Source organism: Coregonus clupeaformis, chromosome 15 (assembly GCF_020615455.1).
Source record: "Coregonus clupeaformis isolate EN_2021a chromosome 15, ASM2061545v1, whole genome shotgun sequence".
NCBI lineage: Eukaryota > Metazoa > Chordata > Actinopteri > Salmoniformes > Salmonidae > Coregonus > Coregonus clupeaformis.
Genome location: NC_059206.1, coordinates 59,039,015 through 59,060,100, shown reverse-complemented (window position 1 = coordinate 59,060,100; position 21,086 = coordinate 59,039,015). Strand labels below are relative to the sequence as shown.

Here is a 21,086-nt window from a genome sequence, read left to right as displayed (position 1 = left end):
ATAGTAACAACTAGACTGAGATTGCTGTACGGGGCCAAGTTACCACAGGTAGTGTAGGAACGAACTGGCGCTGGAGAGGTGTCCAGCCCGGTAGATAACTGCTGGTTGATTGATGACAATGAGCCGCAGCTGGAAGTAACGGAGCATGAGAGAGAATGGCCACGCCCCTGACCTAGATCCTCTGACTGGACTGCACAGCAGGGGGGAGACAGACACAGACAACACACACACACAAGGGGAAAAAGGAAAAGGGAAACAAGCGGGAACCGGACCAACAGTGCCGAACCGTAACAACCAACATAATTAGAGCAGTATAATTAAATGTTTTGTCATACCCGTGGTATATGTTGTGATATACCACGGCTGTCAGCCAATCAGCATTCAGGGCTCGAACCACCTAGTTCATAATTTTCAAGAAACCACAGTATTTCTCAGACCAATTAGTGTATACCAGTGTAACAGATGCTCCATGAAGACCAGAAGACTGGTCTCGGCACCAGTGTAACAGATGTGATCATACAGGCTGGTCTCGGCACCAGTGTAACAGGTGTGATCGTACAGGCTGGTCTCGGCACCAGTGTAACAGGTGTGATCGTACAGGCTGGTCTCGGCACCAGTGTAACAGGTGTGATCGTACAGGCTGGTCTCGGCACCAGTGTAACAGATGTGATCGTACAGACTGACTACAGCTCAGCGTTCAACACCATAGTACCCTCAAAGCTCATCACTAAGCTAAGGACCCTGGGACTAAACACCTCCCTCTGCAAATGGATCCTGGACTTCCTGATGGGCCGCCCCCAGGTGTTAAGGGTAGGTAACAACACATCTGCCACGCTGATCCTCAACACGGGGGCCCTTCAGGGGTGCGTGCTCAGCCCCTTCCTGTACTCCCTGTTCACCCATGACTGCACGGCCAGGCACGACTCCAACACCCTCATTAAGTTTGCCGACGACACAACAGTGGTAGGCCTGATCACGACACCGATGATACATCCTATAGGGAGGAGGTCTGAGACCTGGCAGTGTTGTGCCAGGATAACAACCTCTCCCTCAATGTGATCAAGACAAAGGAGATGATCATGGAGTACAGGAAAAGGAAGGCCAAGCACGCCCCCATTCTCATCGACAGGGCAGCCTGTAGTAAATGTTTGCTGCCAGACAAAAGATACCCTGTTTGTTAAAAAGCTGGATTTTGTTGTGCGTTATAAACTTTACAGCACAAGTCTCAAAGAAGTAGAAGAAACTGGACATTATTGTGGCTGTGGCAGAAACGTATTTGGGACTCAAGGATTTTACATCTGTAGACTTGCCGGAAGACCCACCCTCCCAGGTTCCTCTTGAGCCTGTTTAGGGATCAGATCTGTTTTATTTATTTATTTTAACAGAAAAGTTGTTTGATTTAGTTTATTTTATTTATTTTTGGTAGTTCAGTGTTTTGGGGGAATCCTGTTTCCATCCCGTATAGTAGGTGGCAGAATGCACATTCAATTGTGATCGCCAATATACCATAGAAGAAGAAGAAGAAGAAGAAGAAGAAGAAGAAGAACGAACTATCTTGGGTTAGTTATAAATATATTTGACTACAAGCATGCAAGCTCTATACAAAAAATGTGTTCACTTCCTGCTGCACAGTTTAAGTTGAAGGGAAAGTCTGTTGGACACTTCTTGCTACACGAGGCTACACTTTCTAAATCATGGGCAAACTGTCTGTCTTCTTGTTTGTTCTTTCCTTTTACACCATTGTCAACGCAGGTAAGATGGACTACTTACTTTCTATCAAACTCATTTAATGATTTGTTATGTCATAAAATGTAAAATGTCCATAACTGTGTACAGGGTTGGGGAGTAGCCTACGGGCTATACTGATATCACTTATTATTGATAACTAGGCTACATGGCGCATTGATGATGTGAATCACACTGCTGCTCTCTAATTTATTTGCGCTTTACGGATTGTGTAGCTCAGTTGGTAGAGCATGGCGCTTGCAACGCCAGGGTTGTGGGTTCGTTTCCCACGGGGGGCCAGTATGAAAATGTATGCACTCACTAACTGTAAGTCGCTCTGGATAAGAGCGTCTACTAAATGACGTAAATATAAACGTAAATGTAAATGAAAGAGCATATCTAGTCAGTTGCACAACTGAATGCATTCAACTGAAATGTGTCTTCCAAATCAAATCAAATCAAATTTGATTAGTCACATGCGTAGAATACAACAGGTGTAGACCTTCCAGTGAAATGCTTACTTACAAGCCCTTAACCAACAATGCAGTTTTAAGAAATAATACCAAAAAAAAATCACATAAAATAATACGAAATAAAAGTAACAAATAATTAAAGAGCAGCAGTAAAAATAACAATAGCGAGGCTATATACAGGGAGTACCAGTACCGAGTCAATGTGCGGGGGCACCGGTTAGTCGAGGTATTTGAGGTAATATGTACATGTAGGTAGAGTTATTCAAGTGACTATGCATAGATAATAAACAGAGAGTAGCAGCAGCATAAAGGAGGGGGGGGGGCACTGCAAATAGTCTGGGTAGCCATTTGATTAACTGTTCAGCAGTCTTATGGCTTGGGGGTAGAAGCTGTTTAGAAGCCTCTTGAACCTAGACATGGCACTCCGGTACCACTTGCCGTGCAGTAGCAGAGAGAACAGTCTATGACTAGGGTGGCTGGAGTCTTAGACAATTTTTAGGGCCTTCCTCTGACACCGCCTGGTATAGAGGTCCTGGATGGCAGGAAGCTTGACCCCAGTGATGTACTGGGCCGTACGCACTACCCTCTGTAGTGCCTTGCGGTCGGAGGCCAAGCAGTTGCCATACCAGGCAGTGATGCAACCAGTCAGGATGCTCTCGATGGTGCAGCTGTAGAACCTTTTGAGGATCTGAGGACCCATGCCAAATCTTTTCAGTCTCCTTAGGGGGAATAGGTTTTGTCGTGCCCTCTTCACGACTGCCTTGGTGTGCTTGGACCATGTTAGTTTGTTGGTGATGTGGACACCAAGGAACTTGAAGCTCTCAACCTGCTCCACTACAGCCCCGTCGATGAGAATGGGGGCGTGCTCGGTCCTCTTCTTTTTCCTGTAGTCCACAATCATCTCCTTTGTCTTGATCACGTTGAGGGAGAGGTTGTGAACAGCCATCCACAACAACCAACCTCTCTGATTCAGAAGGGTGCGGTTGTTGTGGTTGGCTGTTCACAAATCTATATGTATATTTTAACCCAATAATCGTTTAATTGAAGACGTTTAAGCTGCCTATCAATCATTGTTTTTGCAACCAGGGGTGTATTCATTACAGAAACCGTTTATCATTTAAGAACCAAACGGAAGCTAACAGAGAAAAACAAGAGTTTCTATTGGACAAATGCAGGCAGGTCCCTCCCGTTTCGTTCAATTTAAGATACTTTTTGCAACAGAATCGACGTAATGAATACGCCCCAGTGGACAGACAGTGAAAATGCGTTCTTGCAACAGCTGCGTAGTGCGGATCACAGCCTATGGAATAAAAGTTTGAGTTCCTCTATTCTAAGCTCCCCTGCGGTATTGTGCTCCATACGGTCATAAACTAGTTTAATTTAAGAAGACCACGAGTGGGGCTTTTATTTTCTAAATGGAAAATTACCATCTCGTTTTAATTTTTCAACTCGAAGCAATGAGCCCATTCAGTCCTCCATCACAACAAAATCAAAAATAACAGATTAGGCTAATTAGTGGGTTATGCTCAGGTTAAACAATTTGGCAAATCTATATTTCCATTTTATGTTATAAAATGTAAAATGTCCATAATTGTGTATAATATCACTCCTCTCCCAGGTCCAGGATCACATTCTCTGTGGGCACTTGCAACATACATCACCGGAGAAACGCCTTTCCCTGAGTTTATGGTTGTGGTGATGTTGGATGATGTTCAAGTGGCTTACTATGACTCCAACGATAAACAGACTGTATTCAAAGACAAAACCGAGGATGATGAAGCTCAGGACGCAGCTAATGTATTTGAAGATATATACCAGGGGATGAAAGACAGATCAGTTGAACTAAATCACCACTTTAATCTCACGGAAGGTGTTCAAGTTCAGCAAAGATGGACTGGCTGTGAGATGTTTGACAATGGTGAACCGGCCTTGGCCATGTTGAAGAACATTTTCAATGGCATTTATGAAGATTATGCGGTATATTACAACATAACACATTCAACATATAATGCTGGTAAAATACTTCTGGGATGGGATGGGATGGGATGATACACGCATACAAAAGAACACTTTGGGAGAATGTTTACTTTCCCATTTGCATCAGAACACTGAAGAGAATCCTGAAGAGAGAGAAGAACGTTTTGATGCGTAAAGTACCTCCCAGACTCAGGTTGATAAAGAAAGAGGTTTCTGGAGGGCTCCAGGTGAGCTGCCTGGCGTTTGGTTTCTACCCCCGCCACATCAACCTGACCCTGCTGAGAGACGGCCAGCCAGTGGCAGAACAGGAGCTGACAGGGGGGGAGGTTCTGCCTAGTGGAGATGGGACCTACCAGCTGAGGAAGAGTCTGGAGGTCAGTACTGAGGAGCTAAAGAAGAGACACAACTACACCTGTACTGCCTCTCACCTCAGTCTGGACAACAAGCTGGATGTCAGTTGGGAGTCTGGGGCAGAGAGAGTACACCTATCCACCCTCTCAGCTCTACTGGTGATTGTGCTAATTGTTATTCTGTTGGGCATTTTCATTTGCATCAAAAGGAGGTGGAGATGCACTGCCTCCCAGTCCAAACTTTCCAACGTTGATGAAAAGGTGTCAGAGGAAATGAACCTTTCTTCAGATTCTGAGACCTAATATATTTTTGGGACACTGATGCAACTTTGTCAATTCAGCTCAATTCACAATGAAAAAATGACTGCCAGAGCACCTATGAGGGCAGACACAAAATGTGCAAAATATTCTGTTATTGTCGGTCAATCTTCCCTTCCTTTCAACAAAGGACTGTAAAGGATCAGTTTGGGTAGACTGTTGACAATAACAAATATCTGCGCATTATTAGTACAGATCTGAATTCATATATTTTATAGGCTGGTTTGGCAACATGAGTATTAAAAAAGGTAATCTGGTAGTTATTTGTCTGTTATGTAATTCCTAATCATGACTATTCATTAATTGTACAATGCACTCTATATCTGTGCTGTATTAGCTGATAGCCAGTATCTTAACCAGAAGGAGAATCATGTGATCATGTGTATGAGGTCTGTTTATTATTGGAATGACTTTACAGTGTATCTGTTTTGTATTGGATGATGTTCATCCTACCTGCACAATAATACCCTTTATTACAGACAATAAAATGTAGCTTAATCGATTAATGCATCGATTCATTTTAACTAAGACATTAATTAAAGCAATGTCAAGTATACCTTAATTTCTCTCAGGAACTTGTTTATCACTGTGGAAGGGAGAGAAATCTGACACTATATCATTCCAGTTTAAGACTGGCATGAGTATTCAACTAAAGTGAATGTTGTATGCATTATAAACAATTAAACAGTTTTATCATAGAATGCCTTTAGTAGAGAATGAATCTGTTCGATTGTAGTCAGTGCCATGAAAAGTCATTTTCTAGTTTACAGTAGCACACCGCTCGTTCTAAACATTATTTGTTTAGTGTTACTTTTCCCCAGTCAAATATTCAGGCCTACATTTCCACTTCAAGGCTGGACCACAACATAAAACGTAGCTTTTGAATATAAGATCTAGTTGAATTAACTGTTATTTTGTATGGTATTTTTAATTTAATCAAATTTTTCTTACTGCACCATGGCAAAATGTTTTGAAATGTAGGAAATTAGCTGATTCCCCCCTTGCCAATTATTTGGATCTCAATCCTGATACAATTCGGCTCCACATGTGACCTCAGTCTGGAAGCAAAAATCACATTTTATTTGCTCTGAAGTGTTTGCACATGACCTGCCATTACCATGACAACCACCCACCAAATGTTAGGGAACAGTGACAGGAAATGAGCATTGCATCTGTGTGCTACTTCAGAGGCTAAATCATGAATGCACAAATCTGATATGGGTCATACAAGAAGTTCTGTAATGATTCCTATGTTGTTGATGTGAAGAATATTTGTTGATCTGTGGTGTGTAATGACGAGCAACCAGACGCTGCACTTGACACAATTATGAAATTGCTTATCCCAGTTACTAATAAGCATGCACCCATTAAGAAAATGACTGTAAAAATGGTTAAATCCCCATGGATTGATGAGGAATTGAAAAATTGTATGGTTGAGAGGGATGAGGCAAAAAAGATGGCAAATAGGTCTGGCTGTACAACCGATTGGCAAACGTACTGCAAATTGAGAAATCATGTGACTAAACTGAATAAAAAGAAGAAGAAACTACACTCTGAAACAAAGATAAATGACATAAAGAATGATAGTAAAAAGCTTTGGAGCACCTTAAATGAACTCCGCTCCATCATTCATTGAATCAGATGGCTCATTCATCACAAACCCCACTGATATTGCCAACTACTTTAATTATTTTTTAATTGGCAAGATTAGCAAACTTAAGCATGACATGCCAGCAACAAACGCTGACACTACACATACAAGTATATCTGACCAAATTATGAAAGACAAGCGTTGTAATTTTGAATTCCGTAAATTAAGTGTGGAAGAGGTGAATAAATTATTATTGTCGATCAACAATGACAAGCCACCGGGGTCTGACAACTTGGATGGAAAATTACTGAGGATAATAGCGGACGATATTGTCACTCCTATTTGCCATATCTTCAATTTAAGCCTACTAGAAAGTGTGTGCCCTCAGGCCTGGAGGGAAGCAAAAGTTATTCCCCTACCTAAGAATAGTAAAGCCCCCTTAACTGGCTCAAATAGCCGACCAATCAGCCTGTTACCACCCCTTAGTAAACTTTTGGAAAGAATGGTGTTTGACCAGATAGAATGCTATTTCACAGTAAACAAATTGACAACAGACTTTCAGCACGCTTATAGGGAAGGACATTCAACAAGCATAGCACTTACACTGTTTTGTTAGACTTCAGTGCGACTTTTGACATTATCGATCATAGTCTGTTGCTGGAAAACGTATGTGTTATGGCTTTACACCCCCTGCTGTATTGTGGATAAAGAGTTACCTGTCTAACAGAACACAGAGGGGGTTCTTTAATGGAAGCCTCTCCAACAAAATCCAGGTAGAATCAGGAATTCCCCAGGGCAGCTGTCTAGGCCCCTTACTTTTTTCAATCTTTACTAATGACATGCCACTGGCTTTGAGTAAACTGTCTATGTATGCGGATGACTCAACACTATACACATCAGCTACCACAGCGACTGAAATGACAGCAACACTTAACAAAGAGCTGCAGTTAGTTTCAGAATGGGTGACAAGGAATAAGTTAGTCTTAAATATTTCAAAAACTAAAAGCATTGTAGTTAGGACAAATCATTTACTAAACCCTAAACCTCAATTAAATCTAGAAATGAATAATGTGGAAATTGAGCAAGTTGAGGAGACTAAATTGCTTGGAGTAACCCTGGATTGTAAACTGTCATGGTCAAAACATATTGATACAACAGTAGATAGGATGGGGAGAAGTCTGTCTATAATAAAGCGCTGCTCTGCATTCTTAACAGCACTATCAACAAGGCAGGTCCTACAGGCCCTAGTTTTGTCGCACCTGGACTACTGTTCAGTCGTGTGGTCAGGTGCCATAAAGAGGGACTTAGGAAAATTGCAATTGGCTCAGAAAAGGGCAGCACGGCTGGCCCTTGGATGTACACAGAGAGCTAACATTAATAATATGCATGTCAATCTAATCTCTCCTGGCTCAAAGTGGAGGAGAGATTGACTTCATCACTACTTGTATTTGTGAGAGGTATTGACATGTTGAATGAACCGAGCTGTCTGTTTGAACTACTAGCACACAGCTCGGACACCTATGCATACTCCACAAGACATGCCACCAGAGGTCTCTTCACAGTCCCCAAGTCAAAAACAGACTATGGGAGGCGCACAGTACTACATAGAGCCATGACTACATGGAACTCTATTCCACATCAAGTAACTCATGCCAGCAGTAGAATCAGATTTTTTTTTTAAACAGATAAAAGTACACCTTATGGAACAGCAGGGACTGTGAAGCAACACAAACATAGACACATGCACACAAACACACGATAACATACGCACTACACACACATGTACACATGGATTTTGTGTTATAGATATGTGGTAGTAGAGGCCTGAGGGCACACACTTAATGTGTTGTGAAATCTGTTATGAATGTATTGTAATGTTTTTCAAATGTATAACTGCCTTAATTTTGCTGGACCCCAGGAAGAGTAGATGCTGCCTTGGCAGCAGCTAATGGGGATCCATAATAAATACAAATACCTCATGAAGCTGGTTGAGAGAATGCCAAGAGTGTGCAAAGCTGTCATCAAGGCAAAGGGTGGCTACTTTGAAGAATCTCAAATATAAAATATATTTGGATTTGTTTAACACTTTTTGGTTACTACATGATTCCATATGTGTTATTTCATAGTTTTGATGTCTTCACTACTATTCTACAATGTAGAAAACAGTAACAAATTAAGAAAAACCCTGGAATGAGTAGGTGTGTCCAAACTGGTACTGTATATATACAATATATTTAAAGAGAGCTGCTATGGTACTGGTGACCAAGTACAGACTGTGTCTATGGAGGCATAATATCCAAACCCACAGAAATTAATTTAAATCCAAAATATGCTGAATTAATTCAAGCCAAATATATCTACAAAAATACACATCAATACAGCTTTATCGATTAGATAAGCCAACAACATAGTCAAATAATATTCATTACAGATATTTCCTAAAAGAGAACGCCAGGCCTGACTCGTGAGGTAAGGTACTAGATAGTGGGCAATATTTTCATGGTGCAACAATGTTCAAATCTGTGCATAGAAATCTATGGTTTAATTTGACACTTGCAATGGCTAAATAAAAAGGCCACTATTTATGCATTGCTCAGTTTATTAAACTCTAGTTAAATAACCACCGTTTTATAACACACATTGCTCAAGAAAAGTGTCAAATGAAATTATACTGCCAGATTATAATGCATTTTACGGTACTGTTACACAGATTAGAACTACAGTATTTTGCACCATAAAGATACAGTTGAAGTCGGAAGTTTACGTACACTTAGGTTGGAGTCATTAAAACTCGTTTTTCAACCACTCCACAAGTTTCTTGTTAACAAACTATAGTTTTGGCAAGTCGGTTAAGACATCTACTTTGTGCATGACAAGTAATTAATCCAACAATTGTTTACAGACAGATTATTTCACTTATAATTCACTGTATCACAATTCCAGTGGGTCAGAAGTTTACATACAGTGGGGGAAAAAAGTATTTAGTCAGCCACCAATTGTGCAAGTTCTCCCACTTAAAAAGATGAGAGAGGCCTGTAATTTTCATCATAGGTACACGTCAACTATGACAGACAAATTGAGAAAAGAAAATCCAGAAAATCACATTGTAGTATTTTTAATTAATTTATTTGCAAATTATGGAGGAAAATAAGTATTTGGTCACCGACAAACACGCAAGATTTCTGGCTCTCACAGACCTGTAACTTCTTCTTTAAGAGGCCCCTCTGTCCTCCACTCGTTACCTGTATTAATGGCACCTGTTTGAACTTGTTATCAGTATAAAAGACACCTGTCCACAACCTCAAACAGTCACACTCCAAACTCTACTATGGCCAAGACCAAAGAGCTGTCAAAGGACACCAGAAACAAAATTGTAGACCTGCACCAGGCTGGGGAAGACTGAATCTGCAATAGGTAAGCAGCTTGGTTTGAAGAAATCAACTGTGGGAGCAATTATTAGGAAATGGAAGACATACAAGACCACTGATAATCTCCCTCGATCTGGGGCTCCACGCAAGATCTCACCCTGTGGGGTCAAAATGATCACAAGAACGGTGAGCAAAAATCCCAGAACCACACGGGGGACCTAGTGAATGACCTGCAGAGAGCTGGGACCAAAGTAACAAAGCCTACCATCAGTAACACACTACGCCGCCAGGGACTCAAATCCTGCAGTGCCAGACGTGTCCCCCCTGCTTAAGCCAGTACATGTCCAGGCCCGTCTGAAGTTTACTAGAATGCATTTGGATGATCCAGAAGAGGATTGGGAGAATGTCATACGGTCAGATGAAACCAAAATATAACTTTTTGGTAAAAACTCAACTCGTCGTGTTTGGAGGACAAAGAATGCTGAGTTGCATCCAAAGAACACCATACCTACTGTGAAGCATGGGGGTGGAAACATCATGCTCTGGGGCTGTTTTTCTGCAAAGGGACCAGGACGACTGATCCGTGTAAAGGAAACAATGAATGGGGCCATGTATCGTGAGATTTTGAGTGAAAACCTCCTTCCATCAGCAAGGGCATTGAAGATGAAACGTGGCTGGGTCTTTCAGCATGACAATGATCCCAAACACACCGCCCGGGCAACGAAGGAGTGGCTTCGTAAGAAGCGTTTCAAGGTCCTGGAGTGGCCTAGCCAGTCTCCAGATCTCAACCCCATAGAAAATCTTTGGAGGGAGTTGAAAGTCCGTGTTGGCCAGCGACAGCCCCAAAACATCACTGCTCTAGAGGAGATCTGCATGGAGGAATGGGCCAAAATACCAGCAACAGTGTGTGAAAACCTTGTGAAGACGTTTGACCTGTGTCATTGCCAACAAAGGGTATATAACAAAGTATTGAGAAACTTTTGTTATTGACCAAATACTTATTTTCCACCATAATTTGTAAATAAATTCATTAAAAATCCTACAATGTGATTTTCTGGAAAAAAAATTCTCATTTTGTCTGTCATAGTTGACATGTACCTATGATGAAAATTACAGGCCTCTCATCTTTTTAAGTGGGAGAACTTGCACAATTGGTGGCTGACTAAATACTTTTTTCCCCCACTGTATACTAAGTTGACTGTGCCTTTAAACAGCTTGGAAAATCCCAGAAAATGATGTTATGGCTTTAGAAGCATCTGATAGGCTAATTGACATAATTTGAGTCAATTGGAGGTGTACCTGTGGATGTATTTCAAGGCCTACCTTCAAACTCAGTGCCTCTTTGCTTGACAACTTGGGAAAATCAAAAGAAATCAGCCAAGACCTCAGAAAAAAAAATCGTAGACCTCCACAAGTCTGGTTCATCCTTGGGAGCAATTTCCAAACGCCTGAAGGTAATGCATTAATCTGTACAAACAATAGTACGCAAGTATAAACACCATGGGACCACACAACCATCATACCGCTCAGGAAGGAGACGCATTCTGTCTCCTAGAGATGAATGTACTTTGGTGCAAAAAGTGCAAATCAATCCCAGAACAACAGCAAAAGACCTTGATGCTGGAGGAAACAGGTACAAAAGTATCTATATCCACAGTAAAACGAGTCCTATATCGACATAACCTGAAAGGCCGCTCAGCAAGGAAGAAGCCACTGCTCCAAAACCGCCATAAAAAAGCCAGACTACGGTTTGCAACTGCACATGGGGACAAAGATCGTACTTTTTGGAGAAATGTCCTCTGGTCTGATGAAACAAAAATGGAACTGTTTGGCCATAATGACCATTGTCTCCCGAGTGGCGCAGTGGTCTAAGGCACTGCATCGCAGTGCAAGCTGTGCCACTAGAGATCCTGGTTCGAATCCAGGCTCTGTCGTAGCTGGCCGCGACCGGGGGACCTATGGAGCGGCGCGCAATTGGCCCAGCGTCATCCAGGGTAGGGGAGGGAATGGCCGGCAGGGATGTAGCTCAGTTGATAGAGCATGGTGTTTGCAACGCCAGGGTTGTGGGTTCGCTTCCCACAGGGGGTATGAAAAAAACAATGTATGCACTAACTGTAAGTCGCTCTGGATAAGAGCGTCCGCTAAATGACTAAAATGTAAATGTAAATGTACAAGGGCATTGCATCCAAAAAAAAAAAAAAAAAAAGCCGAAGAACACCATCCCAACCGTGAAGCACGGGGGTGGCAGCATCATGCTGTGGGGGTGCTTTGCTGCAGGAGGGACTGGTGCACTTCACAAAATAGATGGCATCATGAGGAAGGGAAATTATGTGGATATATTGAAGCAACATCTCAAGACATCAGTTAGGAAGTTAAAGCTTGTTCGCAAATGGGTCTTCCAAATGGACAAGCATACTTCCAAAGTTGTGGTAAAATGGCTTAAGGACAACAAAGTCAAGGTATTGGAGTCACAAAGCCCTGACCTCAATCCAAAAGAACATTTGTGGGCAGAACTGAAAAAGTGTGTGTGAGCAAGGAGGCCTACAAACCTGACTCAGTTACATCAGCTCTGTCAGGAGCTTCATCCAACTTGTGGAAGGCTACCCAAAACATTTGACCCAAGTTAAACAATTTAAAGGCAATGCTACCATTACATTTACATTTTTGTAATTTAGCAGACGCTCTTATCCAGAGCAACTTACAGTTAGTTTATACATTTTTTTTTTTTTTTCATACTGGCCCCCCGTGGGAAGCGAACCCACAACCCTGGCGTTGCAAACGCCATGCTCTACCAACTGAGCTACCTCCCTGCCGGCCATTCCCTCCCCTACCCTGGCCGAATTGTGCGCCGCCCCATTGGTCTCCCGGTTGCGGCCGGCTACAGCAGAGCCTGGATACGAACCAGGATCTCTAGTGGCACAGCTAGCACTGCGATGCAGTGCCTTAGACCACTGCGCCACTCAGGAGTACAACAAATACTAATTGAGTGTATGTAAACTTCTGACCCACTGGGAATGTGCTGAAAGAAATAAAAGCTGAAATAAATCATTCTCTCTACTATTATTCTGACATTTCACATTCTTAAAATAAAGTGGTGATGCTAACTGACCTAAGACAGGGAATTTTTACTAGGATTAAATGTCAGGAATTGTGAAAAACTGAGTGTAAATGTATTTGGCTAAGGTGTATGTAAACTTCCGACTTCAACTGTATATATGGAGACTGTTTAAGAAGAGTCTCTCCCTTCTCTGGTGTATTTGGGTTTTACGAGATACCCTGTGAGAGCCTTTGTGCCCAAACCTGTGCAGTGTGATAAATGCAAATTATTTGGCCATGTGTCAAGTGTATGTAGACAGGAGGGGTATCGTATGCCAGCTGAGCCTAAATGCTGCAATTGTGGTGTTGATCATGCGCCAAAATTCCTGAAGTGTCCTGTTAGGGTGAAGGAGACGGAGGTGGCAAGAATAAGGCCTTCCAGCATGCCTCCTACCCTGAGGCGTGAGAAGAGTGGAAGCCAGGAGTGAAGTTGAAGAAATAATGGTAGTAGGAGAAGAGACACCAGAGAATATTCCTTGTCAACAGAGGGATCCTGACATGTTGCATGTTAAGAAGGTGGACTTTGTAACGTTTGTTGCATTGGTTATCAACTGCACAGCGCAAAAAGAGAGGAAATCGGAGAAAATAAGCATTGTTGTGTGTGGCTGAAAGTTTTTTGGGACTTAGGGATTTTACAGCAGAGGCATTACAAGGAATCCTGTCCATGAAAGCTCCATCCTCACAGGCCCTTGAGCCTGTGTAGGGATGTGATTTGAACTGTGACTGAAGGAGTGGGATGTTCTTTTTAATGTATTTTTTGTATTTTGTATGATGTGTGGGTTTTTCCACCTCTTTCCCGCAATGGAACATTTTTGTTTCACTACCCTGTACAGTATGTGTCAGCAATAGACCAGTAAGTTGTAGTCTGCCATAAAACCTCAAAGAAGAAGAAGATGCACGTCTAACGTTTGTTTGCGGACCGCAATCAAACGTGAGAGCAAGTCCAGTCGCGGAGACCGGAAGGAGGTGCAATGACACGAAAGGGTAAGAATGGTACTGTTAAGATCAGAGATTTGTTTCCTGAGTACACACCTTCGACCCTTGAGTACATACCTTGCTCTCCTGAATACACACCAACGAATATGACTTATAGGTCTTCATGCTCTCTTGAGAACTCAAAATGGAGTCAGACAGCAGTGGTGAGCGCTCTGAGGTTGAGCCAGCCCAGGATCAAGTGGGCCTACCTGCGGCGACAGCTGTAGTGGAGACTTCCAACATTTGTCCTGAGAATTCTACCAGAGATAATAATAATAATAATATGCCATTTAGCAGACGCTTTTATCCAAAGCGACTTACAGTCATGTGCGCATACATTTTTACATATGGGTGGTCCTGGGGATCGAACCCACTATGGGTGGTCCCGGGGATCGAACCCACTACCCTGGCGTTACAAGCGCCATGCTCTACCAATTGAGCTACAGAGGACCACAGGAGTAGGAGTGAGATTTTTGGAAAGACTGGATTTCTGATTTTTGGGCGACCCATATGTTGTGTCAAGCTGGGTAAAGGACACACTGGGAATGGTTGATTCTGTGAAAGTTTCGAGAAGTGGGATTGTTTTATTTATTTATTTATTTTAACAGAAAAGTTGTTTGATTTATTTTATTTTATTTATTTTTGGGTCGTTTTTTGGCAATTCAGTTTTTTTGGGGAATCCTGTTTCCATCCCATATAGTAGGCACATTCAATTGTGATCGCCAATATACCATAGAAGAAGAAGAAGACACAAGTGAACTATCTTGGTTTAGTTGTGAATATCTTTGACTACAAGCATGCAAGCTCTATACATAAAATATGCTACGCAGTTGACTAAGTGAAAGGGAAAGTCTTTAAGGCTCACTTCTTGCTATGCAGTTGGCTAAGTGAAAGAGAAAGTCTGACACTCACTTCTTGCTACGCTATCAAAATCATGGACAAACTGTCTATCTTTTTGTTTGTTCTTTCGTTTTACACCATTGTCAACACAGGTAAGGTTTTAACTTTCTCTCTAACTAATTTAATGATCAAAATCAAATCAAATTTTATTGGTCACATGCGCCGAATACAACAGGTGCAGACATTACAGTGAAATGCTTACTTACAGCCCTTAACCAACAGTGCATTTATTTAAATAAATAAATAAAACAACAACAAAAAAAAGTGTTGAGAAAAAAAAGAGCAGAAGTAAAATAAAATAACAGTAGGGAGGCTATATATACAGGGGGGTACCGGTGCAGAGTCAATGTGCGGGGGCACCGGCTAGTTGAGGTAGTTGAAGTAATGATGTATTATGTCATAAAATGTAAAATGTCCATAACTGTGTACAGGGTTGGGGAGTAGCCTACGGCCTATACTGATATCACTTATTATTGATAGCTAGGCTACATGGCGCATTGATTATGTGAATCTGCTGCTGCTCTAATTTATTTGCGCCTTACGGATCGTGAAGGGAAAGGGCATCTCTAGTCAGTTGCACACCTGAATGCATTTAACTGAAATGTGTCTTCTGCATTCCGATTTGTGAACATGTATATTTTAACCTAACAAATAGTTTAATTGAAGAAGTTCAAGCTGCTTATCAATCATTGTTTTTGCTACTAGGGGTGTATTCATTACGAAAACAGTTTACCGTTTAAGAACCAAACAGAAACTAACAGAGAAAAACAAGAGTTTCTATTGGACAAATGCAGATAGGTCCCTCCCATTTCGTTCTGTTTAAGATACTTTTTGCAACAGAATCGATGTAATGAATATGCCCCAGTTAAAATGCGCTCTTGCAACAGCTGCGTAGTGCGGATCACAGCCTATGGAATAAAAGTTTGAGTTCCTCTATTCTAAGCTCCCCTGCGGTATTGTGCTCCATACGGTCATAAACTAGTTTAATTTAAGAAGACCACGAGTGGGGCTTTTATTTTCTAAATGGAAAATTACCATCTCGTTTTAATTTTTCAACTCGAAGCAATGAGCCCATTCAGTCCTCCATCACAACAAAATCAAAAATAACAGATTAGGCTAATTCGTGGGTTATGCTCAGGTAAATCAATTTGACTAATCTATGTTACCATTTTATCTTATAAAATGTCAAATGTCCATAACTGTATAATATCACTCCTCTCCCAGGTTCAGGATCACATTCTCTGTGGGCACTTGCAACATATATAGGTGGAGAGACGCCTTTCCCTGAGTTCATGGTTGTGGGGATGTTGGATGATGTTCAAGTGGCTTACTATGACTCCAACATGAAACACTTTATCTACAGGGGACATAACCCAACAGACAAAATTCCTGATAACGAAGCTCAGGACGGAGCTTATGTATTTGGAAATATGTACAACACCCTGAAAGTGAGATCATTTAACCTGAAGAACCACTTAAACCTCACAGAAGGTGTTCAAGTTCAGCAAAGAATGGCTGGCTGTGAGATGTTGGACAATGGTGAACCAGCCCTGATCATGCAAAAGGCCAATTTCAATGGCATTTTTGCAGATTTTGCAATATATTACAACATGACACATTTTACATACGATGCTGGGAAACTACTTATAGGATGGGATGGGATGATGCAAGCATATAAAAGAACAGTTTATGAGAATGTTTACCTTCCCATGTGCATCAGAACACTGAAGAGTTTCCTGAAGAGAGGGAAGAATGTTGTGATGCGTAAAGTGCCTCCCAGACTCAGGTTGATAAAGAAAGAGGTTTCTGGAGGGCTCCAGGTGAGCTGCCTGGCGTTTGGTTTCTACCCCCGCCACATCAACCTGACCCTGCTGAGAGACGGCCAGCCAGTGGCAGAACAGGAGCTGACAGGGGGGGAGGTGCTGCCTAGTGGAGATGGGACCTACCAGCTGAGGAAGAGTCTGGAGGTCAGTACTGAGGAGCTAAAGAAGAGACACAACTACACCTGTACTGCCTCTCACCTCAGTCTGGACAACAAGCTGGATGTCAGTTGGGAGTCTGGGGCAGAGAGAGTACACCTATCCACCCTCTCAGCTCTACTGGTGATTGTACTGATTGTTATTCTGTTGGGCATTTTCATTTGCGTCAAAAGGAGTAGATTCACTGCCTCCCAGTCTAAACTTGCCAACGTTGATGAAAAAGTGTCGGAGGAAATGAACCTTTCTTCAGATTCTGAGACCTAATATATTTTTGGGACACTGATGCAGCTTTGTCAATTCAGCTCCATTCACAATGAAAAAATGACTGCCAGAGCACCTAATGAGGGCAGACACAAAATGTGCAAAATATTCTGTTATTGTCGGTCAATCTTCCCTTCCTTTCAACAAAGGACTGTAAATGATCAGTTTGGGTAGACTGTTGACAATAACAAATATCTGCGCATTATTAGTACAGATCTTAATTCATAAATTGTATATGCTGGTTTGGCAACCTGAGCATTAAAAAAGGTAATATGGTAGTTATTTCTATTATGTAATCTGTAATTTATAATCATGACTATTCACTAATTGTACAATGCACTCTATATCTGTGCTGTATTAGCTGATAGCCAGTATCTTAACCAGAAGGAGAATCATGTGATCATGTGTATGAGGTCTGTTTATTAATGGAATGACTTTAAAGTGTATCTGTTTTGTATTGGATGATGTTCATCCTACCTGCACAATAATACCCTTTATTACAGACAATGAAATGTAGCCTAATCGATTAATGCATTGATTCATTTAACTAAGACATTAATTAAAGCAATGTCAAGTATACCTTAATTTCTCTCAGGAACTTGTTTATCACTGTGGAAGGGAGAGAAATCGGACACTATTTCACTCCAGTTTAAGACTGGCATGAGTATTCAACTAAAGTGAATGTTGTATGTATTATAAATAACAGTTTTATCATAGAATGCCTTTAGTAGAGAATGAATCTGTTCGATTGTAGTCAGTGCCATGAAAAGTCATTTTCTAGTTTACAGTAGCACACCGCTCGTTCTAAACATTATTTGTTTAGTGTTACTTTTCCCCAGTCAAATATTCAGGCCTACATTTCCACTTCAAGGCTGGACCACAACATAAAACATAGCTTTTGAATATAAGATCTAGTTTAATTAACTGTATTGAACACTGAATGGTATATCAAAAGGCTGCAAAGCCAATGTCTCCATTCCACATTTAGAAATAAGTATCCTTCCATGTTACCTGCTTCCTAATGAAACCAGCTAGGTTCAAACCTAGTTCTCCTGCGCACCACGATACTGTGTTAGCCCTCTGAGCTAAATCCTAGAACCACTGGCGACATTCCTAAACCTGCTGTCTTGCTGCTATTTTACAAATAAAACAAACATCAATATCTTATCTACATTTCATTACTGACATAAAGAGCGTGTACAAAGGCTGTGTTCCAAATAGCACCCTATTCCCTCCATAGTGCACTATGGGCCCTGGTTAAAAGTAGTGCACTATGTAGGGAATAGGGTGCCATTTGGGATGTAGCCATATTTACTGGCTTAAGTCAATTAAGTTCCCCAGGTCTGCACGCTCCAGTGTTTTACCTAAAGGAAGAAAAAAGGCTGAATTGTATTTGTCTTGTAGACTAATGCCTAATAAAGAGAAATGTAATTTGTCAATCTGAAATGAGTCAAGAGTTAGTGCTGTCTACCCTTTTCCAAATAAAGTATTGTTTATTGTGAACCTTGCCTGGTTGTCGTTCATCCTTCCTGAAATTGCACTGGGGCACAAAATAACCAACAATGTCCATATCTGACGCACACACAGCCACACAGTCACACACACAAGCAGGGACGGACAGACTTGGTGGTCGGGGCCCCCAGATATCATGTGATAGCAAAAAGTGTAGAATTGCAGGAAATTAGCATTGTAAATGTCAACTTTTTAGCCTCATGACAAAATGTGTAGAATAGCATTATAAAACTGTTGATTTTTCTCTCCGAACCATGACAAAATGCGTTGAAATGTAGGAAGTTAGCTAATTCGGCTCCACATGTGACCAGTCTGGACGCTCAAATCAGATTTTTTTTGCTCTGAAGTGTTTACACATGACCTGCCATTACCATGACAACCACCCCCAAAATGTTAAGGAACAGTGACAGGAAATGAGCATTGCATCTGTGTTCTACTTCAGAGGCTACATCAGTGTGAATGCATAAATCTGATATGGGTCACATGTAAAACTGCATGTGGACAGTAAAAAAAAAAAGATTGGATGTAGGGGAAAAAACAGAATTGGGTTCTTCAGGTGGAGAATTCAATAAATCCGATTTTGTTATATAAATAATGACTTGCTAAAGTGCTAAAATTCAGCGTTTTGACATGTCCCTCCGTCAACAATGTGTCACCTCTAGGAAGATATCAACCCACTTAATCCCAAAATGTTTCCCCATTTTTACCATCATTGTAAAGCCCTAGCTATTTTGTTGCTTTGACAAAATCAAATAGATACTAGAGAACATCTAATGTGATGGACCATATGACTGGACAGATACTAGAGAACATAATAATAATAATAATATGCCATTTAGCAGACGCTTTTATCCAAAGCGACTTACAGTCATGCGTGCATACATTTATTTGTGTATGGGTGGTCCACATCTAATGTGATGGACCATATGACTGGACAGATACTAGAGAACATCTAATGTGATGGACCATATGACTGGACAGATACTAGAGAACATCTAATGTGATGGACCATATGACTGGACAGATACTATAGAACATCTAATGTGATGGACCATATGACTGGACAGATACTAGACAACATCTAATGTGATGGACCATATGACTGGACAGATACTAGAGAACATCTAATGTGATGGACCATATGACTGGACAGATACTAGAGAACATCTAATGTGATGGACCATATGACTGGACAGATACTAGAGAACATCTAATGTGATGGACCATATGACTGGACAGATACTAGAGAACATCTAATGTGATGGACCATATGACTGGACAGATACTAGAGAACATCTAATGTGATGGACCATATGACTGGACAGATACTAGAGAACATCTAATGTGATGGACCATATGACTGGACAGATACTAGAGAACATCTAATGTGATGGACCATATGACTGGACAGATACTAGAGAACATCTAATGTGATGGACCATATGACTGGACAGATACTAGAGAACATCTAATGTGATGGACCATATGACTGGACAGATACTAGAGAATATCTAATGTGATGGACCATATGACTGGACAGATACTAGAGAACATCTAATGTGATGGACCATATGACTGGACAGATACTAGAGAATATCCTAATGTGATGGACCATATGACTGGACAGATACTAGAGAACATCTAATGTGATGGACCATATGACTGGACAGATACTAGAGAATATCTAATGTGATGGACCATATGACTGGACAGATACTAGAGAACATCTAATGTGATGGACTATATGACTGGACAGATACTAGAGAATATCTAATGTGATGGACCATATGACTGGACAGATACTAGAGAACATCTAATGTGATGGACCATATGACTGGACAGATACTAGAGAACATCTAATGTGATGGACCATATGACTGGACAGATACTAGAGAACATCTCATGTGATGGACCATATGACTGGACAGATACTAGAGAACATCTAATGTGATGGACCATATGACTGGACAGATACTAGAGAATATCTAATGTGATGGACCATATGACTGGACAGATACTAGAGAACATCTAATGTGATGGACCATATGACTGGACAGATACTAGAGAACATCTAATGTGATGGACCATATGACTGGACAGATACTAGAGAATATCTAATGTGATGGACCATATGACTGGACAGATACTAGAGAATATCTAATGTGATGGACCATATGACTGGACAGATACTATACTGTAGATCTGTGCAAAAACATTATAATCAGGCAGTGTGGTTTAATTTCACACTTCTTCAGGAATGTGCAAAATAAAAAGGCCACTATTTATGCATCGCTTAGTTGATTAAACTCTAGTTAAATAATCACCTTTTTATAACGCACATTGTTCAAGAAAAGTGTCAAATGAAATTATACTGCCAGATTATAATGCATTTTACAGTACTTTTGTACAGATTTTAACTACAGCATTTTGCACCATAAAGATGTCACTCAGTAAGTCAATAGGATGAAAACAAAACACAAAATCACAGGAAGGTGTAGTATCGAGTAAATGTTGCTAGTCATTGCTGATAAACAAAGGAGTCCGCTCATACTGAACCTTGA

At 41.1% G+C, this 21,086-nt stretch overlaps 1 protein-coding gene and 1 pseudogene across 1 annotated transcript; both read left to right on the top strand.

The window, feature by feature from the left end:
* The first annotated feature begins 1,650 nt into the window (after positions 1-1,650).
* Positions 1,651-5,544, top strand: LOC121565120 (annotated as a pseudogene).
* A 9,056-nt stretch (positions 5,545-14,600) lies between these two features.
* LOC121565119 (major histocompatibility complex class I-related gene protein-like) lies at positions 14,601-18,521 on the top strand. The gene is made up of 2 exons (XM_041875993.2): positions 14,601-14,865; positions 15,998-18,521. The coding sequence occupies exons 1-2, from the start codon at positions 14,808-14,810 to the stop codon at positions 17,014-17,016; spliced, it is 1,077 nt and encodes a 358-aa protein (XP_041731927.1). The 5' UTR covers positions 14,601-14,807; the 3' UTR covers positions 17,017-18,521.
* Positions 18,522-21,086: the final 2,565 nt, after the last annotated feature.

Bases quoted from the DNA above. Each gene is read 5' to 3' on its own strand.
- LOC121565119 (XM_041875993.2), top strand. From the start codon at position 14,808: ATGGACAAACTGTCTATCTTTTTGTTTGTTCTTTCGTTTTACACCATT. The intron at 14,866-15,997 runs GTAAGGTTTTAA...CTCCTCTCCCAG, and splicing joins TTACACCATTGTCAACACAG to GTTCAGGATCACATTCTCTG.